This window comes from Staurois parvus, unplaced genomic scaffold, assembly GCF_062004578.1.
Source record: "Staurois parvus isolate SC_StPar_1 unplaced genomic scaffold, SC_StPar_1.0 ptg000438l, whole genome shotgun sequence".
Classification (NCBI taxonomy): Eukaryota; Metazoa; Chordata; class Amphibia; order Anura; family Ranidae; genus Staurois; species Staurois parvus.
Window position 1 is genome coordinate 8,065,526 of NW_028318234.1, and position 18,265 is coordinate 8,083,790.

The 18,265-nt window shown below is 41.9% G+C and overlaps 1 protein-coding gene and 1 long non-coding RNA gene across 2 annotated transcripts in view; one reads left to right on the forward strand and one right to left on the reverse strand.

The window, feature by feature from the left end:
• Positions 1 to 3,014, reverse strand: part of LOC149454125 (uncharacterized) — a 102,343-nt gene extending 99,329 nt beyond the window's left edge. The window contains exon 1 of the long non-coding RNA XR_016314374.1: positions 2,831 to 3,014. This is a non-coding gene — a long non-coding RNA (uncharacterized LOC149454125). The remainder of the gene's footprint in view (positions 1 to 2,830) is intronic.
• Positions 1,542 to 18,265, forward strand: part of LOC149454126 (uncharacterized) — a 99,084-nt gene continuing 82,360 nt past the window's right edge. Inside the window, exon 1 of the mRNA XM_089687791.1 lies at positions 1,542 to 1,765. Coding sequence (XP_089543917.1) covers positions 1,612 to 1,765 — 154 coding nt within the window. The 5' untranslated portion in view covers positions 1,542 to 1,611. The remainder of the gene's footprint in view (positions 1,766 to 18,265) is intronic.

Here is an 18,265-nt window from a genome sequence, read left to right on the forward strand (position 1 = left end):
AGGGTAATTTATTGCTATTTTGTGCCCTAAAATTAACTTACTTGTATTTCTTACTAACATTTTGTGGTAAAAGTATGCAACATAAAAAATACCACTATTTTATTCTCTAGGGTCTCTGCTTTCAGAAAATATATCATGTTGGGGAGTTTTGTGTAATCTTCAGGCCTAAACTGATTTTTTAATGTGTGCAAAAAATGCAAAAACGGCTCTGGCAGCAAAAGGGAAAAAGTATAAGCCCTGCCCCACCCTTTCCTGATGAGCAGCCAATCGTTGTTCCCCGAGTGCTGTGCTGGAGGCAGACAGGGAGGGGAGGAGGAGATAAACAGCGCAATGGTAAAAATATTACACGTTTAAGTCACCATAAAGCCTCTTTTGTTTTTAAAGTCCCCCCAACATTTTTAAACTCACATCCGATTTAAATACGATTTTGGTTAAAAAAAATAATTTTTTATCAGGACAAGAAGATTGGGGCCCTCGAAATAGTCCCTGGACAAGTAGTGTTTTAAAAAATTTCCCCACTCCTGCAAGTGATGTTTTTTCAAAAAAGGAGCAAAGCATACAAGGGAAATTATGTAAAAAGGATCATAAAGCTGCACCTGCTGGCTGGATAGAAGACTAGAAGATATTCATATGCAATCTTTAATATTTACCTGATTTAAAGTGGAAGGAAACTCTCTTGCTGCTAGCTTTAGTAGTTAGATTAGAAGGCCTATTATATTCACTTGTTTCAAATTTTTCTTTTTCTTTTTTTACATTTCTTTAGTCTCTTCTTGGTTTTCAGCCTAGGCCAAAATGATGTCATACATCCCAGGAGTCTTCATGGGCATTCAATACTTCTATTTATATACATCAGTTGGCATCAGAATGCCAATATTGGTTCCACTTGTATGTATATAAATAGAAGCATTGTTCCTGGCTCCTGTAGGCTGCCATGGACCACAATGAGCCTCTTTCCACGCTGTTTACACCAAACTAAGACCATGAGATTTTTTGATACTTTCTCCCTCTTTTTCATGACGATTAGGTATTGTCTTTTTATTTTATCCTGTTGTTATATTGCCACCAAGATTGAGAATTGTATTATGGAGTTTGGATATTGAGGATATAGAGTCATAGATCACTGATGGCTTGAACCAGCTCAACCTACATTCATTGCCACCTTATTATTACAATTATTTCATTTACATTTTTAAAGGGCCAGTATATATATGTATTTATTTGAGTGGGTAGTAAGGGAGTAGTTGGGACTTTGTGGCCCATAGATTAACCAATATTCCTTACTAAACTGAATTTAAGATGAATGCTTGTTTGAACATCCTGTCTATCTCAATTTATGCCTGCCCCATATACTCCTAAGATAGGAGGCTATATTAAGTGGGAAGAAATGAATGCTACTGTCAGGAAAGGCCTGCCCATAGTGTCAAGCCACAAGATGTCACTGTTTTTCTAACACAGGCTCAGACTGCATAGATATTTGTATATTCATGAAGAGGTGGGGTTTTGCACTCAGAGTTGGAGTTTAGTGAACAGGAAGAGGAAACTGCAGCCATGTTTTGGACGATGCAAAATGAAGGAGACGTGTGAGCTGATGAGAATGCTGCCAGGAAGCTGATGAGATTGCTGCCAGGAATGCTGCTGAGATTACTGCCAGGAAGGCTGATGAGAGCAGAGGAACTAAGCAACATGTACGGGAAGACCGCATGCTTGTTGGAGAGATATTTGTTCTGTTCAGAGTCACCAGCGGATGCAAAGCAGACCCGGGACGGTAAGATCGTGCACGCACCTCATTTCAGAGTTGGCACCTTGAGACTGAGTCCAGGCCAATAGTTAGTTAGTTAGGGTCTCTGTTTGTGTCAGGCCACAAGTGTTGTTACTGATTATTGGAAGGACTCCACAACTTAAAGTGACATTTCACATTGGAGAGCTGATAAAATCCTACAAACTTAAGCCAGACTGGCATTTTGCTCAGAAGGAATACTCAGGCATGTGCTACAGGACCAGTTATGGGAGGGGGAATACTGTAGATTTGTGTAAGATTGTAAGCTGTTGTGCTGCACCGCAGGCTAGCCCATACCATACACCCATACACTGATTCCTGCTCTTTTAGGGTAATAACAGGTAAGGTGAGGCAGCTTAGTTGTGCCCGCCAGTAGGTAAATTACTTCACTTTCTACCTTCATCCATCAGAAGGCGCCGTGCTGTGCAGCACAAGGGTCTCAGCCTTTGGGCTGGGTGTATGTAAATTTATTGTATGTTCCCAGCATTTGTGGTTGTGTTTATTTGCCACATCTAAGTAAAATTCTGTTGTGGCAAAAGCTGGTGTTGGGGTTGCTTTCCTCGTTCGTGACTTCACTGTATGCTGGGGAGCCCACCCCGGTACACGGCTTACATCTGCTCCTGTCTGATTGATCTTCCGTTACTGACCTGGCCTGTAACCTGACTACTCTTCCTTCTGCCGCTGTAAGCCTGATCTGCCTGACCGATACCGAACCTGGTTCGTCTGATCCTGCATCCTCAGCACGCTGCGCTCAAGTATCCATCCCGCACGGCTACATCAGAACCCTGCTCCTTGCCTGTAACTCATCAGCTCAACTGCTATTACCGGACTGATCTCAGGCACTCATACCCCACCGTGCCCCTGCGACCGCTGTCTTACCATCAGCAGTCCTTGAGCCGGAGTTGTACGGGAGGCCTGCCTCTTCATGTCAGGCTCACTATCTGGGGGCAGCAATAAGATTACTAGATGATACAATGGCTGTATGGTCAGCTCCTAAAGGTCTCAGTCTCTCTCTCTAGCAGCAGATTGTAAATCCCAACAGTAGCAGCTCACCAGTTCCAGCGATATTGCAGCTTACATCCGGTCACACACAGCGATTAGTCCACTCTTGGCTCTGCACCCGGGTGACTCTGGCTGTCAGCACATCTGGACTCAGCACTCCAGATTCTGCTCAGGCCCCTGTTATGCAGCAGTAATGATGCACACTGGACACTGGAGAGCGATGTGCCATCTCTGGTCTCCCTCATAGCAAGAAGAAGCTGTGTCCTCTACAGACTGAATAAATTCAACCCTTTCCCCTCCTCCTGGCAATCTCTCTATGGGACATGCACTATAAAAGCTCCTGATTACAGTAGAGTCTCTCCCCTCTGGACTATCCAGTTCCCACATTGCAGTGCTGCCTGACTCAGTCTATTGAACTCTTCCTACTCAGGAACTAAGCCACCCCAGTGTATTGGTCATGCGTACTGGGCACACAAATAGTTGTGCGTGTAGCCGCCATATTGTCAATGTCACAAGTCTTCTATGCCATTTTATCGTAAATAGGTATAGCACTGTGACCTTTCTCCCTCCTTCCTTCAGTTTATACAATACGCAAACTGTTAACTGATGCAAGACCTTATGATCAATCAATTATTCAGACACACAGTCCACAATTTCAGTCTGGAAACCCTAACAAAACTGTCACCCTTGCAAGCTTGAGTAAGCCAGAGAACTAACAGATACGCAGTCGTAAATAGCTCAGCTGAAGGGAATAGCCAATCTACATTTCTGCTAAAATGGTTAGCAGCCAAGACTCTAAAACTTTAGCATATTTCATAACTCATGAAATACGACCAGCACAGCCATAGTAAGGACATATTTCCCCCCTCCGTTAATTTGTAACGTTTTGAGCGTAAACACCCTTATGCTAAGAGATACCAGAGTGGATTAGGCCTCCACACTCCTCATATGAGAAATAAATATCAGAGACCTGTCTCTAAATCTATTTTTAAGTTAATTTCATGCTGGAAAATAATATACCAAGTAGATAACTGTACCCTCTAGATATTAAGAGTTATTAAAGCTTATATAAAACTATATCTGGGACTTGGTCATAAAAAAGTGACATCCCAGGGCACTCCTTAGCCGTGTAATTGGTCAGATGGCCTCTGTCAACACCCCCCTTAATGTCAAATAAAAAAGAGATTGTAAGCAGATTTGACAGCTCTCATGTACCTTCCACCAAGGAACATCTGTCAAGTTATGAGAGCCAATAACACCTTGCTCACCCTTGACGTTTTTCATTATTTTTCATTTTCAACTCCTTTTTAATTCTCTGTTGCTTTATTGTCTCTTTATTCTTTGTAACACTCTTTTTTCTATAAATATTTTATTTGCAACCCTTTCACATTTTCATTATTAAACCCTATTTTGAAAAGTGTTAAAACTGTCTCTAAGGCTTTTAATGAAAACTAAAAGAATCCCTGTCCCTTGAAGAGTGCTACGGTATATGATAACTCTCTGAATATACCTGTCTGTGGTGACAGTGCGTACAGATGTTTATTCTAAAATCATAGTTGTTATTCTTAGGATTGTGAGTTTCCTCCTTGGTAAAAAGCTGGTGGTGGTGGCTTAAAGAGTTAATTGCTTAGTTAACTTAACCCAGTGAAAATCACTCTCAGGCTGCTGGCACCTAGATTGTGGGAACCGGGACCTTGAAAATCTTTTTGCAGGGGGCAGCTGAGAGTGGCATTGTTACGTCATTGACAGCGCAGCCTTGAGACTCGCCAGTTCTTTGTCACATGTTTCTGAGAAGGGCAGAGGTCGGACACCATTTTCGTCCCCCCAATTACTGGATGGGGTTCCCCTGAAGGGAGACCCAATGGGAGGGGGAGAACCTGACCATAAGGCCATGTGCCCTCCCCCCAAGGCTTTCAGGGCAAGTGCGAGGACCTACACCCTACTAAAGTGCCATGTGCTCTGCCTAAGTGCAAAAATAGAGAACAAAAAAAGTTAAGAGGTAAAGGATAGGTGCTTGGGTGCCAAAATGCAGTATAATGACTGGCCCCTGGCGGTTATAAAAATTCCTCCAGTCCCAGCCAAAAGGTCTAGCCCAGGAGGCAAGCATGAAAAAAGTGACTTGACCACTCTCTGCGAAAGCTGGAAATCACTGTAGTAGGTACCACTACTATAGTGATTGCCGCTGGCTCCAGGGTCTAATGCTGAGTGGCTGCCCTCTTGCTTTCTAAACACAGGTGACTGCTTTCCAGCCACGAGTGCCATGCAGAGAACAATTCTCTGATTGGACAAATGTGCACAGGTGGGACAGTGATGCCATATATTTTATAGAGAGATAGTATGGCAATTTTAATCTCAATGTGTATATTCATTTTAACATCAATTAGACTTTTATAAAAATTGGGCTTGAGTTATCTTTAGGGATCGTTCACACATAATGGAATCAGTTGTGTTTTCTGCACTGGATATGAGAGCACTGGACCACCAAAGCCTTTTACTGCAGTGCACTGCAGAGGCACCACATAATCCCGCACTGCAGCGCAGCACACAGCTGTGCAGATACATGAAGAAAGTGTCACTTTTAACACTTCAAGAATAAAGTAAACAGTGCAATGTGCTGAAACACACATTGCACTGCACCCTGACAGTGGCTCACTGTAAATAAAAACTGACAGCTGCCTGCACGTTAAAAATGAGCATTTACCATGCAGGCAGTGTAAAGGAGCCCTTGAAAACAAAGCAGACTTGAAAACATTCTGTGTAGTTTTGAACGGACATTTGCCAAGGGCTACAAAAAAAAAAAGCCTGGGTAAGTAAGGAGTTAATATTCCCAGCATTTATTACCGCCTGGCACTCACTAGCATGCTAAAAGCTCTTTTGTTGGAGCGAACTGAGCTCTTTGGTGACATGAATTTAAATTGTGTTTTCACAGAGTGCTCATTTTTCAAATATAACTTCAAAAGAACAAAAACAAAACATTGTGAGTATGTCATATTATATTTAAAAAATCTTGAACCTTTGAGAAAGCTGGTTTTGTAAATAAAAACTCTTAATTTTCAGGTTTATAAGGCTAAAATGAATGAATATTAAATTGTTTCAAACTTCAAACTAAAGTTGCCATGTAGTGCTTAATGACCTGAAATGTCTTACCCTTTCGTGTTTAATATGTGGGAGCAGCTCTAAGCAGCCAGAAAGTTAAAGGATGTTCTCGCTTAGTAAAGGAATTAGGAACCCCCTCCATCACTGGCTATTAGTGGGAGGGTCTGCCCCATAACCTCCACTGTTTATCCTATTCAGAGGTGCTCCCCTATCCAGAGTTTGTTGGCTTTTTACTCTTTGAGAATAACCTAACAAAAAAGTAAAATATGGGGGCTTGACTTGCCACATTTGTTTTTTATATATAAAATCTCTTTTAAAGAATACATTACTGTATACATGCAATACATTCAGACCCTCTATAACAAAGTCATTTGGTGGTGTGTCTTGCCACCTTTGGCTTCATTGACCTACTGATGTTGTACTGATGTCAGCAGGTTCAGTCTGGGCTTTGTACATCAGATTCATGCTGCTTAACGTGAATGTGTGTATTCTGTACTTTTACATATGTACCGAGGGTGGACTGATTACTGCCCTGTGCTGATGAGGTTCAAAGGCCAAAACAGTACTGTCCAAAGGTTGGTGCTCTGGTTCAGTAAAGGTCGTGTAATTGCTTTCAATATACCGTATTTTTCGCTCCATAAGACGCACTCCCCCCCCCCCCAAAAGAATGGGGGAAAATGTCTGTGGATTATATGGAGCGAATATGGAGCGGCCGGCCCAGAATTCCCGCCGCCGTGTTAGAATACTGGGCCAGCCACTCGGCTCTTCTGTGCTCCTCTGTCCTATCGGTTCCTCGATCCAGCGCTGTCCTCATCGTCTTCTCTCCCCCGGCGCTGGCATCTTTAGTGTGGGCACCCGGCTGTGTCAGCTTGCAGCCTCACAGCCGGGTGCCCACTGCGCATGCGCAAGAAGCTCTGCGCTTTGTGAATGGTCCGGCAGTCTTCTGGGACCTGTCATGTGTCGCAGAAGACAGGGAGGGAGGACAACTCCGCGGAAGTGGGAGCAGGTACCTGTCAAATTCAGGTACCCGCTCCTCCCCTCTGCTCCCCAAAGGTCCGCAGTCATCTCCTGTACTATGTCCTCAGTCTCTGGTCATCTCCTGTACTATGTCCGCAGTCTCTGGTCGTTTCCTGTACTGTGTCCGCAGTCTCTGGTCATCCCCTGTCCTATGTCTGCAGTCTCTGGTCATCTCCTATACTGTGTCCACAGTCTCTGGTCATCTCCTGTACTATGTCCTTAGTCTCTGGTCATCTCCTGTACTGTGTCCACAGTCTCTGGTCATCTCCTGTACTATGTCCGCAGTCTCTGGTCATCTCCTGCACTATGTCCTTAGTCTCAGGTCATCTCCTGTACTATGTCTGCAGTCTCTGGTTATCTCCTGTACTATGTCCTCAGTCTCTGGTCATCTCCTGTACTATGTCCGCAGTCTCTGGTCATTTCCTGTACTGTGTCCGCAGTCTCTGGTCATCCCCTGTCCTATGTCTGCAGTCTCTGGTCATCTCCTATACTGTGTCCGCAGTCTCTGGTCATCTCCTGTACTATGTCCTTAGTCTCTGGTCATCTCCTGTACTATGTCCGCAGTCTCTGGTTATCTCCTGCAGTATATCCGCAGTCTCTGGTCATCTCCTGCACTATGTCCTTAGTCTCAGGTCATCTCCTGCACTATGTCCTTAGTCTCAGGTCATCTCCTGCACTATGTACTTAGTCTCAGGTCATCTCCTGTACTATGTCCGCAGTCTCTGGTCATCTCCTGTACTATGTCCGCAGTCTCTGGTTATCTCCTGTAGTATGTCCTTAGTCTCTGGTTATCTCCTGTACTATGTCCTTAGTCTCAGGTCATCTCCTGTACTATGTCCGCAGGCTCTGGTCATCTCCTGTACTATGTCCGCAGTCTCTGGTTATCTCCTGTAGTATGTCCGCAGTCTCTGGCCATCTCCTGTACTATGTCCGCAGTCTCTGGCCATCTCCTGTACTATGTCCTTAGTGTCAGGTCATCTCCTGTACTATGTCCGCAGTCTCTGGTCATCTCCTGTAGTATGTCCGCAGTCTCTGGTTATCTCCTGTAGTATGTCCGCAGTCTCTGGTCATCTCCTGTACTATGTCCTTAGTCTCAGGTCATCTCCTGTACTATGTCCTTAGTCTCTGGTCATCTCCTGTACTATGTCCGCAGTCTCTGGCCATCTCCTGTACTGTGTCCGCAGTCTCTGGTCATCTCCTGTAGTATGTCCACAGTCTCTGGTCATTTCCTGTACTATGTCCGCAGTCTCTTATCATCTCCTGTACTATGTCTGTAGTCTTGGTTCAGAATACTTTTTTTCTTGTTTTCCTCCTCTAAAACCTAGGTGCGTCTTATGGAGCAAAAAATATGGTAGATAGTGAGTGAATCAGAACTAGCTGTGGACCATCTGGTTCAAGCATTAGATGTTTGTAGAATGCGTGTGTAGTGTTACTTCCAGCCGCAAGAATACTGTCCAGGTCTTCCCCATAAGCTTCGCCCCGCAGCCAGGTACATATGATTATTCAAAGGAACAACAAGCAGGGCGCCGGGTCAGCGTGGACAAAAACAGTAATGATCTGTGCATGGCCCGGGGAGAGACCCGCTGCGGTGGATAATTGGCGTCTCTGTGTGCCTTCCCGCTGGTGGTGTTGCTTGACAAAGGAGGTGGAGCTTCTGAAACATGTTGCAGCCTGCCCCTCTTTCCAATCACAGCACCTATCACTTCTCCCTCCCTCCGGTGGGAAGGCACACAGAGATGCAGATTATCCACTGCAGCGGGTCTCTCCCTGGGCCATGCACAGATCATTGAACCTGGTCTTCTGATGCCCCTCGCTCCGGTGTTCTTACCTGCCACACACGCCGAGGGAGTTTTAGATGTAAGTGGCACCCTGCTTGTTGTTCCTTTGCATACTTCTGTGGGATCCCCCCCATCCTTGGTGAGGAACTGCCGGTCTGCTCATGTGGTTCTCCAGTCTCCACGGTCCATTTCCCCTCTCATTCTGCACATCCATCGGATGGACCTACTGACCGCTGCATCCTGAACACACCGATTTCGCCTGGAATCCTGTCCCCCATCCATTATTCCATGGACTGGTTTTTATTCCTTTTAATTTTTTTTCATTTTATATTCCACTTATTTTCCTATTTATTTTCCATCTTCTGTGTAAGCACTGAAGGGTTGCTCATAGTTTCTGATAATCATCCTTTATTCTAAGATATGATTATTCACGTTTCTTAAATGACCAATCTAGGGGTGTTGTTTTTGTTGTTTTTATTTTTGGAGAACTTGGAAACGGTTGAGGGAATTAGGTGTGGTACTAAAAAAACAAGAACTATGTACAACTTGAGGATTTAGGCATTCTTCAAGTTAAGCTATAGCACAGTCAGTGTTTGCAACAAACAGTGGACTTCAGCTTTAACCATTTCAATACCGTGCAATTTTACACCTTCCTGCCCAGGCCAGTTTTCAGGTTTCAGCGCTCTCACACTTTGAATGACAATTGCGCGGTCATACAACATTGTACCCAAACTAAAATTTTATCATTTTCTTCACACAACTAGAGCTTTCTTTGGTGGTATTTATTCACCACTGGGGTTTTTATTTTTTGCTAAATTAACAAAAAAAGACCAAAAATTTTGAAAAAAAACCACGTTTTTCTTTGTTTCTGTTATAAAAGTTTACAAATAAGTAATTGTTCTTCATAAATTTAGGCCAAGATGTATTCTGCTACATTTCTTTGGTGAAAATAACCCAAATTAGGATGTATTATTTAGTTTGTAGGAAAGTTATAGAGTTCACAAACTATGGTATAGATCTGAATATTGATCAATCCTGAAGTACTGACAGACAATCTAATTTCTTGAGGTCCAAGAATGTCAGAATAGTACAGATATCCCCAAATGACCCCTTTTTGCAGAGTAGACAGTCCGACGTACTTCATAAGAGGCATGGCGAGTTTTTTGAAGTTGTATTTTTTTGTCATAATTTTTCGGAAAATTAAAAAATGTAAAAAATTATTTTCACTATTTTTTTTTTACATACTGTCACCAGTGCAGTACAGCGTCATCATATAACTGGCATAGCGGTGAACAGGGACACTGACTGGTGACAGTATGAAAAAAAAAAATATATATATATATATTTTTTTTTTTAATTATTATTTTAAAATTTTTATTACTTTTTTTAAAAAAGTTTTTAAGATTTATTTTTCATATTTTACTATGACCAAAGTAGTACAATGTTACCATAGTAACATTGTACTACTTTGGGGAAGTGATCAGTATTTTTTTTTTTTTTATATATATATATATACACAATTTGCTTATAGCAAAGAATTACTTTGCTATAAGCAAGCATTTACCTGAATGACATTCATTCAGGTTTTTTTTTTTTTTTTGTGCTTAGCTGTGATTTGGCCACAGCTAATCACATGACATGTGCATGTGACCTGCTGTGACCATTCACAGCTAGGCACTAGTATACAATAGATGGCATGAATGAAGCCATCCATTGTATACAACTGTCATGTGACCTGCTGTGATTGGTCACAGCAGGTCACATGGTACCGGCAACGGGGGCCGGTACTCAGATCTGTCATTGGCCATGTCTGAGGTACACGGCCGGTGACAGATCGCGCTGCTGCGCGGCTCTGCAACCATGCGAACTGCGCATGTGCGGGAGGACGCCAAATGGCGTATACCCCGGAAATCTGCAGCATTTTTGCGGCCGCCAAACGGCTATAGGCCGGACGGCTAATGGTTAAGGCAGTAGTCAAAGTAATAGTAAGAAGATAGAACAGAGTCCCTTCAAGTAGGAGATTAAGCGGACAAAGTTCTTCAGGACACCAGCCAGTGTCCCCTTTAACCACTTGCCCTCCAGAGGATTTGCCCCCCTTCATGACCAGGCCATTTTTTGTGTTACGGCGCTGTGTTACTTTAACGGACAATTGCACAGTCATGCAACACTGCACCCAAATTAAATTTATGTCCTTTTTTCCCACGATTTGAACTTTCTTTCGGTGGTATTTTATCGCCTGTGCATTTATAATTTTTTGTGCTATGAAAAAAAAGACCGACAATTTTGAGAAAGAAACAATATTTTTAACTTTTTGCTATGAAACATGTCCAGTAAAAAAAAAAATTAAAAATCTAATATCATCATAAATTTAAGTAAAATGTATTCTGCTACATGTCTTTGCTAAAAAAAACTCCAATATGTGTAGATTAATTGGTTTAAGTGAACGTTATAGCATTTACAAATGGCTGCATAGATACTGGAATTTAAAATTTTAATATTATTTTTACTAGTAATGGTGGCAATCAGCGACTTATTGCGGGACTGCAGCGGGCATTCTGACATTGGGGGGAACTGAGTTGGTGCCACTGACATCCCCAATGACACCAATACAAAGATCAGTGCCTAAAAAAAGCACTGACACTGTACTAATGGCACTGGGCAGGGAGGGGTTAACAGAAGGGGCAATCAAAGGGTTAACTGTGTACTGTTTCACTGTAAGCTCTGTGTGTGCGCTTCACTGTAACCACTCTGCTTTGGATGGCTGTGCTGGGCACAGCCATCCAAAGCAGTGTGCACAAGCTGACAGGGAGGAGAACTGTATTGTTTACATACAGTTCTCCTCCCTGTCGGAGATGCTCAGCAATCACAGGGAGCCAGCGAGTAATCACCGGCCGGGGCCCGGTGATTGACAGCCGCAGCCACAAATGGTGGCACGGTAGGGCGCGTGTGCGCCTAGTGAACACCCCCAACCCGGGAATGCAAAACTACACACATATATATATATATATATATATATATATATATATATATACACACACATGATTTTGTGCACCCGTGCCACCCTGTGGCAGTATATCTGCTATAGGGCAGTCAGGAAGCTGTTAACTAGACCCACAGCTGACTCCCTAGCACCAGAGGGGTTTTAACAGCTCAAAGTCTCTAAGATCCTTCAGAAGTGTCTGTACTCACAAGGCCCAAGGACAGCTGGTTGCCTTCTTCCGTGATACTAGACCAGATCTTCAGTAGATGGCCCTCAATCATCTCAAAGCAGAACTGTCTCAGTATTCAGGCCCTTAGCTCTCCCACCTTAGGCCTACGACAGTAGATTTAGCAGCATTTCCTGGGAAGGCAGCATGCCCCCTCAAGACTGGACCAATTTTATAAAGGAAAAGACCCAGAGCTCATGGTGCTCACTTAATATATACAGTTACCCAGGATGCCATCAGAGCCTGCTTCTCTGGGATAGGCCAGGGCTCTATCAATAATTATGCTGCCATCTGCATAGCTCCACATCTATGATCCAGAAGCTTCTCAAGCTTTCTGGCATAAAGAGAGAACTATCAGGCTGGCATCGGCTGAACAAATTGAGCAGACCTAGCTAGCAGATCACAGAAGCACTGATTACAGTGTGACAACTAAATTTACCTATTGTGACAGAAAGCCAGGAAAAACTATTGGTTGTGTCCAGGATGGGAGATATATTTGTTCCAGATTCATGCTGTAGTGACTTTTCTTGGTTCACTAAGGGGTTCATGAGCTACACTGAAGCAGATTAAGTACTTTGCACTCTAAAAAACTCCCAGGCAGTTTAGGGAGGATAATAAATCAAAAACTCTATAACTCCCCAAAGAAAAGTAAAACTTTCACCCTTGAAAGTGCAAATGTCATAAACCTTTTCAATAATCTTCGTTAACCACACATCCTATCCCACAATCTCAATACTAACACAATGTCCATAATAAAGTCCCAAATTCAAAATTGAAAATCCAAAATTATAGTCCCCACTCTCCAATCTTCCAACTGTGAAAATGTCCAATTCTTCACTTCAATCCAAAGTACCTCAAGAAAAATAAACTAAATATAGTGCATTATCTTTTACATAAAATATAAGTGATATCATGCAACCACACTAGTGATGTAAATATACTAATAAATGAGCATCACACACGTGAAGTGAAAGTCCACACACAACTTCACTAGTGGTCCTGTGAAACAACCACTACAATACGTGAAATGCCACAAATACACAATTAGTGATCAGTGAAAAATGTGCAAAATCTAATAAGTGCCACCACTCTGCGTTTAGGATAATATACAATTACCCTCTTTCAGCTTTCAAAGCGTTCTGAAATCCCCATATGCCAGATAGAATTGCCTTCAATGGGAGTATGCTTTCCTTTAATGGGAGTACACAATGGAATCCCCTCCTCATGTAGCAATGGGCATCGGGATCCCCGTTCCTCACAGGGCAGAGAGGAGCAGACTCAGTGGAATAATATATATAATACACAAATTTATTAGCTGCTTACATCTTAAAAAATACGCGTTTCGTCACTTCCGACTTTTTCACAAGGGATCCCTTGTGCCATTTTGAGGTGGTCTCAGCATAGAACGGACTGAATCTAGGATGGACGGTATTTTTTAAGATGTAAGCGGCTAATAAATTTGTGTATTATATATATTATTCCACTGAGTCTGCTCCTCTCTGCCCTGTGAGGAACGGGGATCCCGATGCCCATTGCTGCATGAGGAGGGGATTCCATTGTGTACTCCCATTAAAGGAAAGCATACTCCCATTGAAGGCAATTCTATCTGACATATGGGGATTTCAGAACGCTTTGAAAGCTGAAAGAGAGTAATTGTATATTATCCTAAACGCAGAGTGGTGGCACTTATTAGATTTTGCACATTTTTCACTGATCACTAATTGTGTATTTGTGGCATTTCACGTATTGTAGTGGTTGTTTCACAGGACCACTAGTGAAGTTGTGTGTGGACTTTCACTTCACGTGTGTGATGCTCATTTATTAGTATATTTACATCACTAGTGTGGTTGCATGATATCACTTATATTTTATGTAAAAGATAATGCACTATATTTAGTTTATTTTTCTTGAGGTACTTTGGATTGAAGTGAAGAATTGGACATTTTCACAGTTGGAAGATTGGAGAGTGGGGACTATAATTTTGGATTTTCAAGTTTGAATTTGGGACTTTATTATGGACATTATGTTAGTATTGAGATTGTGGGATAGGATGTGTGGTTAACGAAGATTATTGAAAAGAGCTTAGGGAGGATGCTCCATCCTGGAACCAGATCTCTGTGTAGGACAGACTGGGGAGCAGCAGCTTCTCTGTGTGGTGAGACTACGTTAGCTAACAATTCCCTGAAATGAGTGATGCCCATCAAGTTAGGTTAAACTTGCCTAACAAGGAGAGAGAAACTAAAGAAGTCATAGTGACTCAATTTTAAGTTCTGTATGGTGACACTACCTGCCTGGCAGAACTCTGCAAGAGATTATTTACATGAGATCAGCAAGAGGTGAGATTATAAAAAATCATGAAGTGATCATACACAGAACAGTCTGCAAGATTGGCCTGGCTGCACCTTCTATATTCTATTCTAATCAGATGATCCATGATCAGCTTATTTCTGGGGTCTGGTGCTGGCAGCTGAAACAAGCTTTGACGGACCAAATGAGAACTGAAATTGTGGTGAAATGTGCCACCATTTCCCAGGAGGCTATTGAACGATATTGAGAGGATGAAGGAGCTTGGATAAGGGCTGCCCAAAGGACTGAGAAACCTGTGACTATGGGTTATGAGACAGCTCCCTCTTCCTTGTCTGTGTTAGTGGAGGCTGTCAAAGAACTAAAAGAGTCTATGGCCAACCATTAGGCAGGAAGTGATGGCTGTTAAAAAAGAAGTCACCCAGTTGTGACCCATGGGAATAGTTCCTATCAAAAAAGCTGTTACGTGAATTGGAGCTATTGCATCGTGGCTGCCCTGGTCATTTTTACCACAATTGCAGATGAGAGAGGGCTATAGCTAAAAAATGTTTACCCCTCAAACTAAAGAATTGTGAGGTAGGGGTACAAGCTGTAGGAAGTACTTTGTCTGTACAGGTGGCTGCTTTGACACCTCTTTGAGGTCAAAGAAGTAATCCTATACATAATGGGAATCAGAATCCAAATGCTGGAATGAAGACAGGAGGCTTTATGACATGTGCAGGCCTTGGGCATACTCCTCTTGCAGGTAATGCCTGTATATGCAATGTAGTCTGAATGGAGCATGGTATGGAGAGGCAGCCAAGGTCCATTGTGACGGACATGTAATCTAAACAGTGCAAAGCAGTCACAGCACCTCAAAACAAAACAACAAAAAAAACAGTTTCAGCTCCATCCTCTAACTCTTAGTGCAGATCGTGTTCCCAATGCAACAACAGTGATCATCCCACATCACAGTGCCTAGAGTTTCACTTTGAGGGTATGCCAATTGATAAAGAGACACTATCTCACTTTACCTATTCAGGGAAAAGTGACAGTGTCTCCAAATACTCTTTCCCCCCAACCTACTAATACTAACTATTCCAAAATTCCTATGCTGCTACTTTTCCTTCCCAGTCATCACCAAATACCTGGTGTTTACTGGTGTTGAAATCTACCTGGAGCAATATTCTAATAAGGAAAGCTGCTGTGTTTGCATCCCTTTTGTAGACAAGCCATGGGGAGTGTCGCTTCAAAAATAAAATTCTTATTGCGGGGAATGCCTAAATTGTTACTTGTATATTAATGTAAACTTCTAGGAAACGCAGAAAGCAGATCACAAAAGTAGGAAATGTGGGCAAACATCTCCAGATTGCCATACTGAATTAATTTTTTTACATTTTCTTTTAAATTACAGTGAATTGGAAAGGTAATTTTTAATAACATTAAGTTACAAAATGGCTTGTGTAGCCAATTGATATGCTATTGTTTTTGTGGCGTTCTCCTTTAGGGCTAAGGTTAGATGGTTTTGAAAGCTAAAATGCTGATTTGTGAGTGAATTTTGCTAGGAAATTCCTTAAAAATGATAAAAATATAAATAAAAAACAAAAATGTTTTGCAATAAAAATGCTACTCCCTGCTTTCATGCTGCAGTGCTTCATGCTGGCAGCCATAGCCCTCATTTCGGGTGTTTCTTACACAGACATATATTGCAAAGAAGTGGAGGTGTGCCTTTGACCAGCTTTGGTACATTACTGGGAACACTGGTTCTAACTCTGATACCTATTAGACTGCACACTCATGCAGTGCTGTATTTGCCCCCTTCCCGGTTTTATTTTTTGCATATTTGTCACACTTAAATGATTCAGACCATCAAACAAATTTTAATATTACACAAAGATAACCTGAGTAAATACAAAATGCAGTTTTTTAAAATGATGATTTCATTTATTAAGGAAAAAAAGCTGTCCAAATCTGCCTGGCCCTGTGTGAAAAAGTAATTGCCCTCCCCTTGCTAAATCATGAATGAACTGCGATTAACTACATTTTTGGGAAAGCTGAGTTAAATTGAAGCACACTAAAAGATCTCAAAAAGCAACACATCATGCCGTGATCTAAAGAAATTCAAGAACAGATGAGAAACAACAGTTTGGAAAGGCTTACCAAGCCATTTCTAAGGATTTGACACTCCAGCAAACCACAGTTAGAGCCATTATCCACAAATGGAGAAAACTTAGAACAGTGATTAACATTTCCAGGAGTGGCTGATCTACCAAAATTACTGCAAGAGCACAACAACGACTCATCCAGGAGGTCATAAAAGAATCTAGAACAACATCTAAAGAACTGCAGACAGTGTTCATGATTCAACAATAAGAAAGAGAATGGGCAAAAATGGAATTCATGGCGTAAGCCATTGCTGACCAAAAAGAACACAAAGGCTTGTCTCACAAGTGCCAATAAACATCTTGATTATCGCCAAGGACTTATGAGACAAAAGTTTAACTTTTTGGAAGGTGTGCATTCTGTTACATGTGGCGTAAAACTAACACAAAATTTCATTAAATCATACCAACAGTCAAACATGGTGGTAGTAGTGTGATGGTGTGGGGCTGCTTTGCAGTTTCAGGACCTGGACGACTTGCCATAATTCATGGAACCATAAATTCTGCACTCTACCAGAAAATCCTGAAGGAAAATGTTCGGCCATCAGTTTGTGACCTTAAGCTCAAGCACACTTGGGTTATGCAGCAGGGCAATGATCTGAAACACACCAATAAGTCCATCTCCGAATGGTTCAAAAAAACTAAATTAAGGTTTTGGAGTGGCCTAGTCAAAGTCCGGACTTACATCCATTTGAGAGGCTCTGGCATGACCTTAAACAGGCCGCTCATGCTTGAAAAACCCCCAGTTTGGCTGAAATAAAACAATTCAGCAAAGAAGAGTGGACCAAAATGTCTCCACAGCGATATGAAAGACTTAATTCCAGTTATCGCAAACGCTTGATTGTAGTTGTTGCCGTCAAGCATGGCACAACCAGTTATTAGGTTTAGAGGTCCATTACTTTTTCACATAGGGCCAGGCAGGTTTGGACAGCTTTTTTCCCTTAATAAATAAAAACATAATTTAAAAACTGCATTTTGTATTTACTCGGGTTATCTTTGTGTACTATTAAAATTTTAAAAATCTATACTGTACAAGGGTGCGTTTCCCTACGCACCATCTGGCCAATTGATGAATCTAAAATATATAACCTATATTTACATATATAAAAAATGTATGCTCAGCTGTAATTAATGCCTATTAGACAGAAATGTACTGCGCACAACAATATGACTGGATACCATTGCAATTATTTACCTTACATCCAAATGGTCAATAACACCAAACCAAATCAAATACCATATTGTTTTAGATGAAGTGACGGCATAAAAAGAGACACTGTAGTTTGATCACATGCCTATCAGCTTGATATAATCTCTATTAAGGAAATGGAGTTACTCCACGGACAAAACTAATTAGATAGTGTAATCTATCTTGCTAGAGATATGTAATACGGATACACTCATCCATGAGCTTAAATGTCAGCCTCTCATGGATAAGACCCATACATCACCATATCCAGACAAAAATACCTCACTGTCTTGAGGAATTCAAATGATGCACTGTAAAACGCAGTACAGACCTCTCCAGAAAAAGGGGGGAGAGGAGTGAATACCATGTGCATTCAAAAAGTGCTCCCACAAAAAGACCCAAAGAAAAAAAGAAACTCTACATGTTTTGCTCCAAAAAACAGAGCTTCATCAGGAATATAAAGAATTAAAATAGGTCACATAGTGGCTAGAAGTTGTGCTTAGCTGCACATGGTGGCAAAATGGCACCTATCGTTTGTTTCACTTCTATATATAGAGATGGTCTTCAAAATGGCCCCTGCACATGCTCAGTTCTTCAAAAGACAACCTCTTGTAGACAAAACCTGCACACACTCAGTACCTCAACAGACACCTTTTGAATGCACATGGTATTCACTCCTCTCCCTCCTTTTTTTGGAGAGGTCTGTACTGCGTTTTACAGTGCATTATTTGCATTCCTCAAGACAGCGAGATATT